The sequence below is a fragment of the Mustela nigripes genome, chromosome 4, assembly GCF_022355385.1.
Source record: "Mustela nigripes isolate SB6536 chromosome 4, MUSNIG.SB6536, whole genome shotgun sequence".
Taxonomy (NCBI): Eukaryota; Metazoa; Chordata; class Mammalia; order Carnivora; family Mustelidae; genus Mustela; species Mustela nigripes.
This window is the reverse complement of record NC_081560.1, coordinates 28,083,415-28,102,626: the sequence shown is the minus strand read 5'-3', so window position 1 is coordinate 28,102,626 and position 19,212 is coordinate 28,083,415. Positions and strand designations below refer to the sequence as shown.

Here is a 19,212-nt window from a genome sequence, read left to right as displayed (position 1 = left end):
TACCGTTGAGCAGCAGTATGAATGTCAAATACGTGGGAAGGGAAGGTTTCTGTCTGGAAGCGAGGTACGTGGGAGACAGCAACTCTCCCCTTCTCTCCTCTCTCTAATGGGAATGTGTGCAACTTTACACGATGCCTTTGCCTGTCCTTCCTGAAGGCGCTCTGTGACCCCTTCACACCTCACAGGGGAAGGAGCACAGCCTTGGCAGGCTGGGGATCAGGACACCCAACCCAAGCCCCGGTGGGCTTACTTGTTTACTGTGTATCACTGGGAAAGCCCCTAACAACTCTGGACTTACTGTGGGTCAACTACATACAAACTATCTTTACGACAGAAACACTGTGAGGGGGGAAATGCCCTGAGAGACTGTGAAGAAGTTTGTCACGGAGCACTGGACGGCGGCTGTTATGACGCACTGTCAAAAGACGCGATGGTGTGTCTAAACGGCACTTCTGTGATCACTGCCGGTGTGTTCTTTCCCCTTCTCCCGGCTCAGAGCTTTTTGTGCCTGATGCTTTCTGGGGTCAAATACTGAAACACAACTGAAAAAGTTAGGAAACATAGGAATAGAGCCCTTCAGTCGAAGACTTCAGTGAAAAACAAGCCAAACTTGTCTACGGCCCCCCATGCAGGGTTTGAAAGAGGGTCGGGAACTTGGACTAGGCAGGTTCATCTCTGGTCTCTTGTCCTGTGGTTTGCAGATAGAACTAACTAGCTAAGCTCTCATCCCTCTCCAGAGCACTGAGAGCCTCCTTGGTGCCCGCGGCGCGGGGCTGGGTGCTGGGCCCCAACAGTGAACCTGTTCCAGCTGGACCCTGCCTGACAGGTAGGATAAACAGATAACAGCACATGCAACTAAATTAATTGCAATGGTGATAAGTGGCATAAGAAAAAAGTAACAAAACCTTTACAGATTCAGAGACCCAGAGAAGAACGGCTTTCCTAGCAACTGCCTGAGGTTGGGATTTCAGAACCCCTGTTCCTTCCTCGCATGAGCAACTTTGAGAGTTAAGAGCGGCTTAGCGGCTTACTTCTTATTTAATAGCATTTATGCTTGTTACTGTTATTTTTCAGGAGTGATAGAGGAAAGATGGTCCTCTTTTCTAGTTGTAAGAGCCCTCCAAATATTGGCAACAGCTTCCAACTAAGACTAGTGTCCCTGCTTCAAACATAAGGTATAACATCAACACAGCCTCAGGTTTTGTGCTTTGAATTTATGTAAAGAATATCGCTGAACTTTTACAGAGATAAACGGCCTGAAGTTTCCCTACAAAGCATTAATAATAGTTCCAACAAAATCAAAGTATTGTCAGTAACTTAACCAAAGTGCCTAACAGGAGCCCTGAAAAGCAGACAGCTACTCATCTCTATCAAACATCACGCCACCGCAACAGAAATCACGACACGTGCATGCACAAACATTCATTACCTGCTTCCTTTTCTGCTGGGCCTAAAACATAAGAAAAGACAATTTAGGAGAAAAATGGATTCTACGCTTGCTGCTCACATAATGCAGGCAGAAATCAAGCAAAGCAAAGTGGCCCAATTTATATTTCTAACTTAAGAGTTTGTTTTTGGTCTGGTCCGGAGCATAAGCAGTAAGTTTATTTATTTATTTTTAAGGGGGTTAGAAGAAAGGAAGATAATGCATAGAAGTTTTCTCATATAATAAACATGCATTTTTTTTTTTTTTAAATGGAGACCGTTCAGCAGTAGTCCCACCCAATTAGGTTTCTAGGATCCATTTTCTAGAATATTCTCATAGTCAACTAGATGTAAGAAACAGATGACTCCAGAAGGGAAAGAGGAGGGAGAACTCCCTGCCCACTGTCCATTTAGTCCTATGATAGGCTCTTCTCTAACACAGACTTTTTTTGTGTGATCCAGAAGAACAGCTATGTCTTTTGACCACCAGTGTTAACCCGCCTAACTAATTAAAAAAAGCTACCCATGATGGTGACAAATAATTTTATTTGTCCACGTTAAAATGGACTATGACTAGAAAATAGAAATATTCTGCATATATTTTCAGGATTCTTGGACAAGACAACAGTCAAAAATGTTAACCAGAATAGACCGCTAAGAACAAAAGGATTCTCCTAGGTTTTTTGGATCGAGTTTAAACATTTGGGTAAAAAAGTATTGTGTTTATTCAAGTTATGCACAAACCTTTTTCCCTTTATCCAATTCGAAAGGTTTTAATATGTCTATTTTTGTGTCAATTCTTTCAAACCATGTTCACAACACATAATATTCCAAAATGCAAAAATTGTTTGAATGAGTATTCAAGATGTGAAAACCAATCTGTTTATCTTCCACTTTCTCCAAATGATCTAATATTCATTGCTTTTGCTTTAACACAACGTGATATCATAATTAATGATGTTAAACTGGTAGCTAAGGAGGTTTCATGTTGTTACTCTCGTGATATAATATTGGTTGCTATAGTGATGGGATGGCTTTTTTGTTAATCACTCAGGAGGTTGGTTATTGCATGCTTGTTAGAAATCTTGATCAGATTTGGAGAGAAAAAAGGATATAACATAGCCAATTATAATCAATTTTTTTCATTGTCTCAATTTTGATAAAACTATCCTAATGTCAATAATTGAAAAATTTATAATTAAGTACAATTTTAAAGTTACTAAAATTTTTCTAATAGAGGATTTGCTTTTATTTTTAGATTAAGTATTTAACACTATAAACTTTTTTCCTAAGTTAATGCTACATGTACTACAGAAGCCATTTGTATGGTGATTAAAGCAAAATATTTGAGCCTCTTCCTATTTTTAAAGGATTGTTGAATAAAGCTGATTTGGGGATTTTGCCACAAATTTTAATCTAGCTATTTCTAAGCACCTTAAATTTCATCTTAATGAACGAAACTGGAAGGAAGAAGAAAAAATGTGCAGTCCTCTCAAGAGGTCTAATCTTTCAAGTGCATTAATATTGCAAACCATGAAAAGTTGAAGGGACTTCTATCAGTTTATTTTGGCCCTCACCATAATCAAGTTTCCTCCTTCTCTGAGAGTGTTGAACAGAAAATAAAATTATGTAACACTATACAGTTACTGATCAGGAACTACCCATAATTTAAATGTTAGACATACATACTTAATAGGTAATATAAAAAAAATACAGCCCGTGAAAACACCTTTTGGTTCCTTGAAAACTCAAAATAAGAACAAAGGACAACTTAAGCACGAATCCTGGGTCTTTCATTCAAGCAGAGTCCCAGGAGGCATATTAAAGCAATGAATAGGAAAAAGCTCTTCAATTCACCAGCTGAGATTTTAATGAGACATTTCCCTTTGCCACGGTACAGGTTTGCTCAGGAAAGGAAAGAACTTCTCACAGAAAATTCAGTTAATAGGCATTGTTGGCTCTCACTGCCACTTGGGCAATTGCTCAGTGCACTGACCTTCTATTTTGGCATATTCTGTGAGTCTAGTGTAATTGATCAAGGCCGCTTTCTCGAGACATTTTCTGACCACTTTTTTCACCTCTTCTGCTGGTATGGGAGTGGCGATATCTTTCATTAAAACCTAAAGCGGGGGAGAGAAAGAGACTGTGTAAAACAGATACTGCAATCAAATTACACAAATTGTCCTAGATCTGTTAGGAGGAAGGGGTCCTAGGTAATACTGGGGGAAAGTAATGAGTCGGCACTTCACAACCGGGATGTAATCCTCCCGTCTTGGCTCCTCCTGTCTAAGCCTCATTTATGCACATCAAAACCTCGCATAGGCCAAACCACCATTCAGTGTGATGACTGTCACTTTTCCTCCAGGGGCCCATGACACCATTAGAGCAGCTGTTTCAGATCAGGATTAGAGTGCTTGGGACAAGTAATAAAGTTTGTCTTGCACATCCCTAATTTAAGAGCTTTAAATCTTTTGAGCAATATATATGAAAACAGTAACAAAATTCTATGAAGAATAAGCACTGTTTTTGAAAGATATAAAAATCAAGATCTCTAAATCTCACAATTAAACTTTAATCTGTTGAGGGGGGAGAAAATCTTTTCATGAAATGAATGGAATATCAAATGTTAAAATACACAGAAACTTTCTGAAATTAAAAAACAACAGATTATTTTCTGTTGAGTTCCTAAATATATATATTTGTTTTTTTTTGTTTTTTTCCCCCCCATTAGAAGTATTACTATTACCAAGGGGAAAATACAATTACATCCAGAATTTAAAACATAATATATTTAGGCACTTTTATAATTATTCACTGATAATTTTCCTCAAAACTTTCTCAGTGATAAAACTGCTTACAGTCAGTTTTGATTATACCACTAGTTAACCTCTATCTTTTCCATATAGTTAGTTAATGCAGCTTTTCTGGCTTTACTTACATTCAAATTATAAAATAGAAGGCAAAATGTGAATATAGAGAAGACAAGAATGGTAAGTATTCTTACCACTCTATTAGTCTTTTAACTTAAAGTTTCATCTAAAGATTATGAAAACATCCATTTCATGCTTTATTATTTCATTCTCTTTCAATCAACCTTGGTACGAAGGATTTTTACTCAACCATTTAAGCATCAAATTTACTCAACCATTTAAGCAATGGTGATCCTTTACAACACATTTTAATTTTGTTAGTCAAGCTTTCTTTTTCAAAACAGCAAACCTTAGCACTTAAAAATTTGCTTGCCATCAAATTCAATTATTCTTCATAGTCTCATATTAAAAATCTTTAACACAGTTACATATATTTGGCACTTTAATTAGAAATGCACTTAGGGGCACTTGGGTGGCTCAGTGGGTTAAAGCCTCTGCTTTCTGCTCAGGTCATGATCCCCCACATAGGGCTTTCTGCTCAGCAGGGAGCCTGCTTCCCCCTCTCTCTCTGCCTGCCTCTCTGCCTAATTGTGATCTCTGTCTGTCAAATAAATAAATGAAATCTTAAAAAAAAAAAAAAAAAAAGAAATGCACCTTAGAATCTTAATAGGTAAAAAAACAAAACAAAAAAAGCCCAAAAACCCCTTCTGCTCATAGTTAAAAAAAAACAACAAGCATTAATGTACTATTATTTTTGTTTTTAAATGTACAATCATTTTTAATGTGATCATTACTACAGTTTAAATTTAAAATTAATTTTGTCCCATATACAGAACCGGGAACTTTACTACTAGGCCTTCCCAGGGTGACACGCATTCCTTCCTTCATTCATTCAGAGACAGTGTGAGCACAAATTGGGGGGGGGGGGGCGCGGTCGGGGGAGAGAAGGATGAGGGAGAGAATCTGAAGCAGGCTCGATGCTCCAATATGGAGCCCAAAGTGGGGTTTGATCCCACAACCCTGAGATCATGCCCGGGGCTGAAATCAAGGGACAGATGCTTAACCAACGGAGTCATGCAGGCACCCGACACACTTTTAAATAATAGAAATAGCTGTTAAAATTAGAATGTATATGTCTGTTACAGAGGTGAGTCCTGGGTCAAAATATTTAATTTGGAATTGGGGGGAACTGTACCCCCTTTCCTGGCAAAATACAGATTACGGGCTGCCAAAAGCAAAAAGGGAGACACAGCTTCTTTCCTGTGTCCCCTCCATTTCTTCCAAAGCATACTAAGTATGAAGGATTCACATGTAGATTTTGTTTTCCTAAGATGTCAATAAGTACTGAGATGTGAAAATGAAGAAATGGCCCTACCATTTCTCTCTCAGTTCAGCAAGAGACATGATAAGTGACGATAACTGGAAAAAAGGTCACTGTTGATCTCGCCACTTGTCAGTGCGTGAGGGCATCTATGCTATTATGAGCTGATCCTTGCTGGGGGAGGAGGGAAGCTCTACCATGGAAACCAGCACACAGAAGGCTGCCTTAGGTAGGATGGGATGCCATTCCCAAAGTAAAACTCTCTGTAAAGATTTCATCTTTTCCTTGATACCTCAATGGATTAGATGAAATGAATACTTTCGACAAGCCTGGTTGACATGCAGTTTTATTATAAAAATTCTAATATAACAGGTAACTACTACAATCATAGTTCTATCACATGATGCATAGGAATCAAGGATGATGCAATCAATGTATACAGTCATCAGTTCTCGCCCTCATCTTGCAAGTCCTTAAATCACTGAAAAAAAGTATTTTCTTTTTGCTTTTAGAAGACGTGTTAATAAATAATGTAATATAGCTAGACTTCTTTGGCAGAAAAGTGGACAAGACCAAGTGCTTTGAAGTCAATAAATCAGAACCAGATGGGGCTCCTGGGTGGCTCAGTTGTTAAGCATCTGCCTTCAACTCAGGTCGTGATCCCTGAGTGCTGGGATCAGGCCCTACTACATTGGGCTCCCCGCTTGGCGAGGAGTCTGCTTCTCCCTCTCCCTGCTGTTTGCCCTACTTGTGCTTGCTCTCTATCACATAAATAAACATCTTAAGAAAAAAAATCAAGACCAGAATAATCAAGTCATGAGTTTTATATGATACTTAGATTTTTTTTTTAAATGTTTATAAGGAACAGGAATTGTTCACATCACTTACCTGTTAGGCTCCAACTAGCATACGAATAGTTCTACAAATAAATGAAAATGATATTTCCCTTTCAAACCTTGTCTGTTACATAAACAGGAGTGGAGAATGTACTTTCATTAATAAATTCTTTTAGCATGGATAGGAAAGCCTTGTGCTATTTATTTTTTGAGGGAAAACGAATTTCTACAATTCATGAATCCATTTAAAGTAACACAAGTTGAAATGGATTCTGAGATTGATTTCGGATGGAAGGAAGGATACGTTTGGGCATGTTAAGTGATAAACCTTTATAGGTATGAGAGATGGGAAGGTAGACAGACAAATAAGTCGGGGGAGGTGAGGGGGGTAATGAAAGACAACTGTGAAGTCTGAAAAACAGATGATTATACTTAACTGGAAAAAAAAAAAAGACTATTTCATGAGGGAAAGAAAGAGGTGGGGAAAAGGGTACTAACAATAGGACATCAACTCAGCCTCAGATGGCAGGGGCGGGCTTCAGGAAAGCGGCGGGGGAGGAGGAAGTAGGAGGTAGGGAGAATTGGAATGTAGTTAGGAGTAGGTGAGAAAGTGATAAGATGTGAACAGACAGCCCCACAGGACACACTCTTTGTGAGGAATGAGCCTATCTGGCTGGCTCACTAAAATACACAGCCACTGCGCGTGCAAAAGCATTTATAAAGTAGTGTTCAGACGTACCCTTTCAAGTAATGAAAGCGTAGCTTTGAGAGCACCTTCAGGTCGTCCAAAGGGAAAACAGTATCTTTAAAAACAAGAGGAGGAACAAAAACGTCAAACATTTACTATCTAAGACTGCTCAAAAATTCCTTCTACTATGTGGCATTATGGAAGACCAGCGAAAAGTGGTTAAACTAGCATCAGCCCATCTGGGAAAATCTTAACGGCAGAAGTTTACTTAGTTCCATGCTTTCAGTTTCTTTCAACAGTAAGGGTATCAACTGTGATGAAAATGTTCTAAAATTTTGATGATGTATGTTCAGAAAGAACAGGGTAAATTAAGAACAACAACAAAAACAAAAAAAATCTTCAAGAGTCTACTAGTAAAAAGATAATTAAAATACATTTCCTAAAACCTTCGTAAGGTTTGCTGTTATTCAAGCCTTATGCTAAAAGAAAGGACCCCCCCCCCCCGCCCCATTTCCTCCTGTGTTTATGTGTGGCTTGAGATGGACACACACCCCGTAGACGTAACTGCTAGTGCAAAACACGTTCCAGCTCCCTCCTTTCCTGACACCTGCCTATTAACGCCAGTAGCTAACTCTACACCCTCTCCACACAAAACACCAACTTTCCAGAGCTCAGCCACTTGCCAGTGGAGATGGTCATCCTCAGTCTTTCTAATGTCATGCATTCCTAATAGACACCAACAACCAGAGGGCAGGTCACGCCAGCGTTCTGAAATCAGGGTCAGAGGCTGGACGAGTGAGTGGGCTCCTCGGAAGCTAGCTGACACATGGTGGTAACAGATTTATTGCTCTTTACACGGGTCCCTGTTCAGGTCACTTTCCACTTAAAAAGCAGAGAATGTCAGGGCCTCTTCTTCCTGCTAGAGCTGCTCACTCTCTTGAATCAGGCTCCATAAAGCACCTCCTCCCCAACCACCACTCCTAGTCTCAAGATCAAGGGCTGCAGGAGGCTGAGCTGTCCTTGGGCTGCTGCTTGGCTCTGGACTAGAAATCTCCAAACCAGTAACTTGAAGTTTATGTATTTCCATGTCCTTTGCCATTATTCAGGGGCTTGGTAAACACATCTTCTAAGATGTAACTCACAATGAAAATTTTTTTTTTTTTCCCACAAGGCAATCTGAACAGGTTTCCCTAAAAACACACATTTTAAAGCACATATATTTTAAATTCAATTTCTTCTATAGCAGCAAATTTTAAAGACTGATTAAAGAGGCATTTTTCACAAAGCAGTTGTTAAATCCATATTAGGACAGGGTTTTGATGTTATAGAACTTTTATTAGTGTCAGATAATCGCAAAAAAATCGTCAGTCTAGTCAAATTTTTCTTCAGAAGTCTATTTCATTTGCTGTTAAAAATTTCCTTCAACTAACTCTTACGTCAATGCATTCTCTTCCTCCTCTCCTCTACCATGCACAAAAGCAACAACCAATTTATTTTTGATAGTTTTTTTTTTTCCCTGTGTAGTGTTGCATCTTGGCGCATTAGCAAATTAGCAAAGTAGCTTTCATCATCTTGTATACCATAAACCTTAATCCACGTTTAACTAAAACACAAATTGGGTTCTTCTAGTCCCCTCCCCCTGCTTAAATCTTTTCAGTGTATTTGCATAATCCACCCATTGTCTTTCCTATTGTTTATTTCCATTAACCTGTGGGTGACACATTTTATGAATGGAATGTTACTGATCCCCAGATTACATTTAGCATTTCAGGGCTCTGAGGTCCCACTGGGTATGTTCTGAATTAGCATTAGCTGCTCATGATGTGTAAATAATTCAACACATTTACAGAGTACAAGTAATCCTGAATCAATAAAGTACAGAAAATAACTACACAGAAGCCTAATTAATCTTTACAAAACGAGTTTTAAAAGAAAGGAATAGTTTTGTTCTGCTTTCAGGATAAATATTTTAGGTTGTTACCACTTTGACAGCTCTGCAATAACAAAGCAAAGTGGAAAATACTCCACCACCAAATAAAATTCAACCAATCTTAATATCTAATCTGAATAAATTAAAATCGTCTTGATTCCCATTAGTAAGTTGATTACAGATAGATGAGCCTGCATAGACGTGTCTCACAATTAAACTTTTTTTCCTTTATCATTTTAATATACAGTATTTTTAATCAAAATTATATATGCACAAGTCTGAAAGGAAACTTCTTCTAAAGCTTTATTATGAAAAACAGAAGTTCTTTATGTCAAGTCCACCCCACTCCCCAAGTAATTTCTCCAGAAAAACAAAAGTCTTTTACTTTAAGCTCTTTCTTTCTGTATTTAAACATTATATTCCTAACCTACATGCTACTATTTCTAATTCTCAATTTTTCAGTTTTATATATCCTTCTACTAACTTCCCACCATAGAAGTTAGACTCAGAGGTATAAATGACATATAACTGCACATATTTAAAATACGTAATTGATAAGTTTTGACATAGGTATATACCTGTGGAACCATCACCACAATCAGTTTAATATACATATTCATGACAGCCAAATGTTTCCTCCCCATCCCATGAGCCCAAGCAAGCATGGATTTACTTTGTATTTGGATTGTTTGTATTTCCTATAATTTTATGGAAGAGGGATATTATAGCACATATTTCTTTGAGTCTGATTTATCTCAGTATATTTTGATAGTCATTCATGCTATCAACCATTCATTCCTTTTTATTGCTCAGAAGTATGGGAATACACTGCTTATCTTTTCCTTGTTGATGGCCGTCTGGCTTGTTTTCATATTCTGGCTCTGATGAATAATGCTGGTACTAACGTTCATAATAAGAGTCTTTGCGTGGACATGTGCTTGCATTTCTCTTGGAGAATACCTACAAGTGAAATGGCTGGGTCATATGTTCGGTGTTTGAATTTTTAAAAACCTGTGAACTACCTTATACAGTGGGTTGTACACTTCTATACTGCTATCAAGAGTATATGTAGAGTTCCAGCTTCACATCCATGCCAACACTTACTGGAAGGTAATTATTTTTCTAATTTTAGTTATACTAATAATGTAGTAGTACTGCATTGTGTTTTAGTTCATATTTCCCTAAAGAATAAGAATGTTGAGCACCTTTTCATATGCCTTGTCATCATATGTCTTTGGTGAATATCTGAAACAATTTTTTATTGGGTTCTTTTATTTCTTACTAATTTTTAAGAGATACTTAAATATTCCGGATAGAATTTTTGGGGGGGGTAATCTAGTGTGCAAATACTTTTCCCATTCTGAGATGTGTCTCTTTATTCCCACATCAATGTCTTTAGAAGATCAAATGTACTTAATATTGATAAAGTTCAAGGTAACATTGTTCCATTTATGAATCATGATTTTGGTGTTTTGAAGAATCTTTGCTTAGTCAAAGAGCAAAGAGATTTTCTGTTTCCTAGATCTATCCATTTTGAGTTAACTTTTTTATCAGGTATGAGGTATGGGTCCAGGTCAGTATTTTGCATTTGGCTATTTAATAGTTCTAGCACCATTTATCGAAAAAAAGTGTACTTTGCAAACTATCTTTGTCTATCTTTGAAAATCAATTGACCGTGTATGTGTGAGTCAGTTTCTGAACTGTCCACACCACACAATCTTGATTACTGATTTTTGAGCAGATATCCTTGCCTTGCTCTTGATCTTAGGTGAAAAGCATTCAATCTTTCACTGTTAAATATGAAGTTGCAGGTTTTCCACAGATGCCCTTAACAGGTTGAACATACATTTGGTAAGAATTCTTTTAACACTATTGTTTGCTAATTCTATCTTCTGTGTCACTTCCACTATTGGCTATTTTCAAATCTCTTCATTGGTCATATTTTACCATTTCTTTGTATGCCTAGAAATTTCTGACTGGATGCTAGGCATTATTATTTTACATTATTGGTGACTCAGTACTTTTGTATTCCTTTATTCTTGAGCTTTGTTCTGGAATGCAGTTAAATTACTTAAAAACAGTTTGATTTATTTGAAACTTGATTTTAATCCTCATTAGGAAAGACAAAAACAGGGTTAATTTTTTTCTGTTACTGAGGCAAAAATTCTCTTGAGTATTTGACCCTCTGTCCATGACTTAGGAGCTTTCCACCCTGGGTGGTAGAAACTGGTACTCCTCTTAGCTCTGGATTATCTCCTGTAATCCTACAACAGAGTGAAAGGATTATTTGTCTGACTTTAGTTTCCATATATACATGCTTAAATCAATACCGAGTTGAATACTCCAGGGGGACCCTCAGCAAATATCTGCAGGTATCGCCTCTCTTTTTTTTTAGATGTTTGACCTGCAAACTCTGGCTGCCTTCCCTGGACACCCATCTCTGTTTTGTCAAGGCGGCGGTCCACTAGGATTCTCCTCCCTGGCCATGGCCCAGAAGCACTCTCGTGGTGCCAAGCAGAGACAATGAAAGGGCTTAGTCATTTATTTTTCATCTCTCAAGAATCACTTTTATTCACTGTCTTATGTTTAATGTGCTTTAAGAGCATTTTTCCACATTTTAAAAAAATTAAGAAGTTTGTTTGTTTCAGATGGGAGGGTAAATATAACCCTGTTACTCCACCTTAGACATATGTAGCTTTTTTTTTTTTTCCTTTTTTGGACTACTTTCCCCCATCCTAAATGTAATTCCTATCCTTCCTATCTTTCTAACAGAGTTATGCCATTTTGGGATGTTAAATTCAGTATTTATATTATGTAAATGTCCTAGATAAGTGAGATACAGTATATACTATGATTTATGTGCCATTATTTTGTTTATAATTAATACTTGTCTTTGTTTTTAATATCCTCTTTTTATATATGTAATCTAATGTAACTAATAGAATTAATAGAACTCCAAACTCAATTCCAGGTGAGTAAATCCTCTCTCAACATACTAAAACAGCTTAGTATTTTGTCAATTTGATTTACTTGAAGAATTTTTCTGATCTGCTCTCATCAGAACTGGTTGCTTTCTAAGCTCAATCACCACTTGGGGTTTCTATTAACTATCACTATGAAGACTCCCTCCTCTTTAACACTGATTTTCTGTTCAGGGATCTTAACTACCCCTCTTTCTTTGTTTCCCTTATCTTGAATTGTATTCTCCAGAAATATTTCTGTTTTTAACCATTAGGTTCTATTGAGCTACCTGTAATCAGGGGAAAAATACCAAGATTTTGTTCTTTCATTCTGTATATGGTTTTTAGTATCAATGGTTAATTTTTTTTTTTTTTTAAATTTTGAGCAAGGAAATGTGCCAGGCAACATGGCCCTTGTTCTCATATAAATAATGTAAATTAAATTACTAATGACTTAAGAAATGGACATTATAACTATGTGATAAGTTACTAGTGATGAGTACAGATGATAAATTCTGAAAGACATCAGGTTTTCTAGTCTTTGCTAGAATGATCGAAAAACAGCTCTACTATGAAGATAGGACACAAGAAGCTCCTTGCCTGGTGACTCGGAGAGAGGAAGGACTACTCACCAGAGCTGGAAGAGGCTCCTCAAGGATGAGAAATGCACGAGCAAGTGAGAGAAGCATTCCACAAATTGAAGGGGTAAGGGACCTACCTTAATGAATGGTGGAAACTGAATGGCAGGCTTAGAAAGAGACCATAAACTGAGGAATATGGATCTTACCTGACAGGCGATGGAGAGGAAGATACTGATAGTTCTTGAGTAGCCACAGAAAGACATAATAAACCTCTATAGGGAACTGGAGTGTTGAGTGAAGAAAGCAAATACTGAATATTAATGAAAAGAGTATAATACCTGAAATGGCTTATCTGGTTTTCTAAAAGGGAAGAGAGTCTTTCTTTTATCTCCTCAAATCTCTCTTTTTCTTCCACTGAAACAGTTCCAATTCCATCAGGCCTGGAAAACAAAAATCAGAATCAATAATTTATACTGATAGAATGTTTGCTTTCATATATTTTATATCTTTATATATCTTTATTTATATATATTTATATATTCATTTATCTTTATATCTCTATTTCTCTGCAGAATAATTAAGGAAAATGCATATTGGTCCACAGAAATCATATTACTTGCCCCTATAATGGAAATTTATTTAAAGGGGGTATTTGTAGCCATTTGCTTCATATTTTGACCTGGAACGAATGGAATGAAATTATTCTGTTTTATACAGCTTTCAAGGTAAAGGATTACCATAAATATTTTCCAGATCTACTGAAAACAATGACTAGTCCTTGAGAATGGTAGTGAAAAGTATTTTATGTGGTACCAAACATTTGACAAATTGAATAAATATTCCATGGATGAAAATATTATAAAAGCATACTGAATGCAAACTAAAATGTTTTAACTACTTTTCTTCCAAATAAAAATTAAGCTAATGTGAGGCAAGAGATTTCATTCTAAGTGTAAAAAACACAGAAAATTTGAATGCATTTGGTGACTTAGTGCATTATTTTTTCACTTAAATGTGTGGGTTTATAATTCAAAACAAATAGCTGAATAAAAGCTTATAGAGAACACAGATTAGCTACATTTCTGGAGCTTGTGCTCAGCCAAATATCCCTGTGCAATCAAGGCAAGTTTTACAAGGACTTTTAGAGGTAGTAATGAAGACTGAACAGAAATCTTCTCTTACTAAGGTCAGGATTAAAAGAATAAAATATTTCTAATAATGGATTTAGAATTTATTCTGTATCAGTGTAAGTACCAGGTTGTATAACAGTCATCAACAATTTTTAACAACAATTTTTAACACGTGAACTATAACTTTGTTAATGCAATGAGAAAGACCTATTAATCTCATATTCCAAAAGTGTCTATTTCAATGAATCTTTTGCAGTTGATAATTAATACCAATCACTTCTTCCTCTATTAACTTATTTTTCTAAAGATTGCATTTTAGTTCCCAAAGACATATATTATAATTTAACTAATTTTTAATATTATGGGTAAAATAGGTAGAAATGATTATGAAAAATAAAGAAAAATGAATGCTTGGTATAACTTTCCTTGGAAGATTTTTATTTGGTGCTCCTGCTCTTTTTTTCATCTATATATAAACATGTATGTGTGTGCATGTGTATCTTTGATGCTTGCACCTAGTCAATTAGGATAAAAGCAATTAATTTTAAAGTTATATCTGAATCATAATGACATAAAGACCTTTTATACATCTCAAATCATCATTTCAGTCTGAAAATTTTTTTGCCATTATAGAGAACACAATGTTATTTCAGATACTCATATGCTGCTGGAATTTATGCTTTGAAAATCTTACAATTATACTCTATTCCTAAATAGGGAAACATCAATTATTTTATTTCATAGTCAGAATAATACATCCTACCAGAATGTATTTTCAATGTGAACCGCAGCAAAACTAATGGCAAATACTGGTCTTTCAGATACTTTAGGAAGGAGAAAAGAAAATCTGATCTATAAATTACAAAATAATGAACTCTGAGCTAACCCCCATAATTGATAAAAATTTATATTACAATAATTTATAATATAATGCATTTTATCACATATTACTTCAGAGTCAATTCCCACTGAGCAAATGATAGCACAAAACCAAGACTATAATTTAAGTATAATAATGATCACAAAACTTCAAGTGGAGAGTTCTATATACATCATTAACTTGGGAATTTGAGCATTCAGATGCAAACTATGACTACATTATGTTATCATATAGGTAGCATAAAAACTCACCACTAAGTTGTGGGTGGGTATTTTACTCTATACATCTATGCAAACTTGATGAAAAAGAGCAAGGAACTTCTATTTATTATTCTGATGACTGATACGGTTCTGTGGCTTTGCTCTCTGACAGACACCACGTGGTTATATTAGAGTGAATTTTACTGTTTGCTTCAACGGTCAAAGGAGATTGTGATTCACAGAGATTCAGCAAGTCATCCTGTCATATTAAACTTCACTGGGGCCCTCGCCTTCCCGACACAACAGAGCCAGGGGTTCAGGTGATGAAAGCGAGAAAGGTAAGTCAGAGGAACATCATTTGTGTCAACTTTCACTAAGACAAAGACTGTTGTATACAGTGAAAAGCCATCATTTTACTGAGTTTATTATTAAATTAGGTATACATCTGACAAGTTAAATACAATAGTTCGTATTTTGGACCAGTCCTTATTTACATGTCTTTTAGTGCCTACACCAGACTATGTACTGAATATTAGGTATATGAAGTGGATATCTAAACCTAAGTGATTGGGAATAAATAACAGCTTTGATGCAGTCATGCCTAAAAGTAACAGCTCCTTCTAATATTATTTTTCCCGGGGTGCATGGGTGGCTCAGTTGTTCATCAGCTCAGGTCATAATCCTGGGGTCCTGGGATCCAGCCCCGCATCAGGCTCCCTCCTCAGCAGGGAGTCTGCTTCTCCCTCTCCCTCTGCTCCTACCTTTGTGCCTGGCTCGGCCAAATAAATAAAATCTTTTAAAAATATTAGAATTATTCTTCCCAATAAATGCAAATATGTCCTGTGTCATCAATATCTTATCATAACCATTTATTAAAATTTACATAACAATGATCAGTAACAAAGTTCTAAATATGCTCCTGGTACTGTGCTGTTTTATATGCATAACACAGCATGCTCACAGCAAACCATTTTCCAGCATCCAAGAAAGGAAGCTGCTGAAGCTCAGAGAGGTTAGGTAACTTCCTCAAAGATGCACAGAGAGGTTAGGTAACTTCCCCAAACAACAGCCAGAGCCTAGACTTGAACCTACGTCTCTTGCATTCCAAATCTAGGGCTCTTAGAGCCCATGTTTTATTCTCTTTCCCCAACACTTTCAGAGAAAGTAATAAAGAGGGGGAAAAAAACCCCACCTCTATTAAAAAATGTGAACTGAATCTGACAAGCAATGTGTAATATTTTAAATATACTTATATCAGACATTTTCCATATTACTTATATAAGGCAGAGGGCTTAAATAGCTATAAAATTTAAGATAAATGACATTGAATAAGTAATTCTTTTTTTTTAAAAAAAATATTTTCTTTATTTATTTGAGAGAGAGAGAGCACAAGTAGGCAGAGCATCAAGTAGAAATTGAGGGAGAGGCAGGCTACCTGCTGAGCAAGGAGTGCAATGTGGGGCTCAATCCCAGGACCCTGGGATCATGACCTGAGCCAAAGACAGAATCTTAACTGACTGAGCCACCCAGGCACCACTGAATCAGTAATTCTATTAAAAACAAAACAAAACTCAACAAAGTCAGTCCTTAAAATTTGTACTTGCAGAAAGTAGCTTTAAGAGAAACTTAAACTATTCATATTTTATGAACATCCATCTCGTAGACCCAGGGTAACAGAGATTTAAAATAATAGCTTTATAAACTCAGCTTATAAATTAATTTCTGTTACCTGTACCCTTCAAAATATCCCAAGTATGGTTACCGCCTCCTTAGTCTCCTTCTTCTAGTCTTTTCTGTGTCAGAGTATCAGCAACACACTACAGTGAGCTTATTCCAAGCCTAAGCCATACCTCGTAATTCTAAAACTCATTCCAAAACTGAACATTCTTGGAACTATCTGCAAGACCTTGTAGGACCTCCTCCTTACCCCATACACACCCTGATCTTCTCTACCCCTCATAGGTTCCTTCACTCTAGCCACTCTGGCCTCCTAGCTTTTCCTTAAACACAGGACACATCCTCTGCCTCAGGGCCTTTGCACATGCTGCTCCCACTGCCTGGGATGGAATTTTCTGAGGCACACAGAGTTTTCTCACTACCTTCTCATCTCTACCCACATGACTGAGGATTAGTGAGGTTATCTCTAACCACCTGCTGTAAAGATGTAATCTCCCATTCCCACAGGTCTCTTCTCCTTTAACATGCTTTGTTGCTGGTTATTGTACATAATGTGTCATCACCCCACATGTGTAGATCTGTTTATTGTTTGCCTCCTTTGTGCTGCACCCCTGGTACCCAAACAGTAGCTGGCAGATTGATGCTAAATGGCAATTAAATGCTAAAGATGTGAATAAATGATACACCAAATATAAAAATACCAGCTATAGCAGATAGTAAAAACTCATGAATGAGTAGTATCACAAATATTATTGCTTATTAGTATTAATAGGGCATAAATTAATTGGAATGTTTTAAATCATATAACAGTAGGTAAAACAGGAAATTTTTTGAAAAGCAAACAGTACAGGAATTATAGTTATGTAGTCTGGGTAAAAAGATCTCTGACAAAAGTTAGCTGTTTTTATATTTAACAGAAAATTTTTAGTATTTACCTGCTATTTTAATTATTAGTGAAATCATTTGCTTTAAATATCAAGGATAGAATTTTTCCCCTGAGATAATAAAAGTAAAATAACGAATGCCTCTTTGATACTGATAAAAAGACAATATTAAAATATGGTTATTGGCAGCACCTGGGTGGCTCAGTGGGTTAAAGCCTCTGACTTCAGCTCAGGTCATGATCTCAGGGTCCTGGGATCAAGCCCCACATTAGGCTCTCTGCTCAGCAGGGAGCCTGCTTCCCCTTCTCTCTCTGCCTGCCTCTCTGCCTACTTGTGATCTCTGTCAAATAAATAAATAAAATCTTTAAAAAATATATGGTTATTGAAAATTCTAAGGTAAGAGACCAATTTTCTGATTTAATGTTAATTGGAGCTTAATTCTAAGACTGATAAATAGCAAAGTTGTTCTGATGCAAAAAAAGGGCATTTTCATGTACTGAGATTTAAATTTTTCATTTTTTTTCTGGGGCCTGTAGTTATTTAAAATCACAGGATTTTAGTAGGAAGTTTTCCATGAAAGTTTAAGAGCAAATTGTAAAATACAGTTTAAAGGTAGATGCATTCTTTTAATTATAGATAAAAACAAGTAATGATATAAAACTTCCTTCTGGTGTTACATAATGAGCAAAGGGACAGCAAATATATTTAGGCCTACATTAATTATACTTGATTCTTAAAAAAATGAATTCGGACCCAGTGGAAATTCTGCCACTGATGCTTACCAACCGTCTCTTCTATCTGCCTACGGGTCTCAATCTGCTTCTAGAGAAAGCATCACACATAGGCACACATGCGCGCGCACACACACACACACACAAAACCTTCTTCTGAAAGGCAGATTTGTCCAAAAATAGTTCTTATACATATTAGGGCCTATACATATTAATTTCACTAAATTCCTGCATGAACTAAGGGATCTCACGATGGATTTTTGAACTTGTGTTATTCATCAATCTGGCAGAGTAGGCGTTTAAAAACAAACAGAATCCATTCTGTATACTGGACATCTTGTCATCACTATCAACTCTTTCTGTAAACAGTACAATATAAGCTTTAAATTGAGAAGGCTCTTCTTGAAAGACTACTCAGGAACAAGAGAGAGAAACTGTATCTTCTTCTCCATCTTCTACCTCTCACGGCTTTTGAGGTGTTTCTGATAAGAAATTAGTTTCTATGAAGGGAACAATCATTTTTCGAGAAAGATCTAAGAGGAAAAGAGTGTGAAACTGGGTTGCAGAGTCGGGCGGAAGAGTAAACATCAATGGCAGAATCTGCTTAAATATTTAAATATGGACGAACCCCATAGCTCTACTTCTCTTGAACAGTTTACAGTTCACACATTTTATGGTCTTTTTTTTCTAGTATAATATAACCTTTCAGAAGCCCACAAAGAACAAATTTTAATATCCATTTCATCCGGCTGCCAACAGGTTTTAAAAAACAATTCTCCTGAAACATCCTCCAAAAAAAGCCCAAGGATGTTTTCTGAACATTACAAGACCTTGCTGGAGGTCCATAATGGAAGCAAGGCATATATTAAGGAGCTTGAGAAGTCTGATAGTAAAGAAATCTGCTTAACATCACTTCTCAAAATTATTTAATCATGGGATCTCCCCAATTTCCACTTAAAAAGCATCATTTTGTGCTGACAAGCCATCTATTTTATTACTTAATGAAAACTGTACCATATTCTGTGATTATTTTTTCAATCATTTTATCAGCTAGACACACCTCTAGATACTTGAGGGATATAAAAGTGTCCTTGGTTTT

The 19,212-nt window shown here is 36.5% G+C and overlaps 1 protein-coding gene across 10 annotated transcripts in view; it reads right to left on the bottom strand.

Moving 5' to 3' along the window:
- CADPS2 (calcium dependent secretion activator 2) overlaps nucleotides 1-19,212 on the bottom strand; it is a 528,014-nt gene that overhangs the window by 114,391 nt on the left and 394,411 nt on the right. For 6 of the 10 annotated variants that reach the window (XM_059396493.1, XM_059396490.1, XM_059396491.1 and 3 more), the window contains 4 exons: nucleotides 12,950-13,051; nucleotides 7,192-7,255; nucleotides 3,422-3,545; nucleotides 1,430-1,450 (listed from right to left, as the gene is read on the bottom strand). In XM_059396493.1, the coding sequence (XP_059252476.1) occupies nucleotides 1,430-1,450; nucleotides 3,422-3,545; nucleotides 7,192-7,255; nucleotides 12,950-13,051 (311 nt within the window). The remainder of the gene's footprint in view (nucleotides 1-1,429; nucleotides 1,451-3,421; nucleotides 3,546-7,191; nucleotides 7,256-12,949; nucleotides 13,052-19,212) is intronic. The other 4 variants (XM_059396492.1, XM_059396499.1, XM_059396496.1 and 1 more) reach the window with 1 other exon arrangement.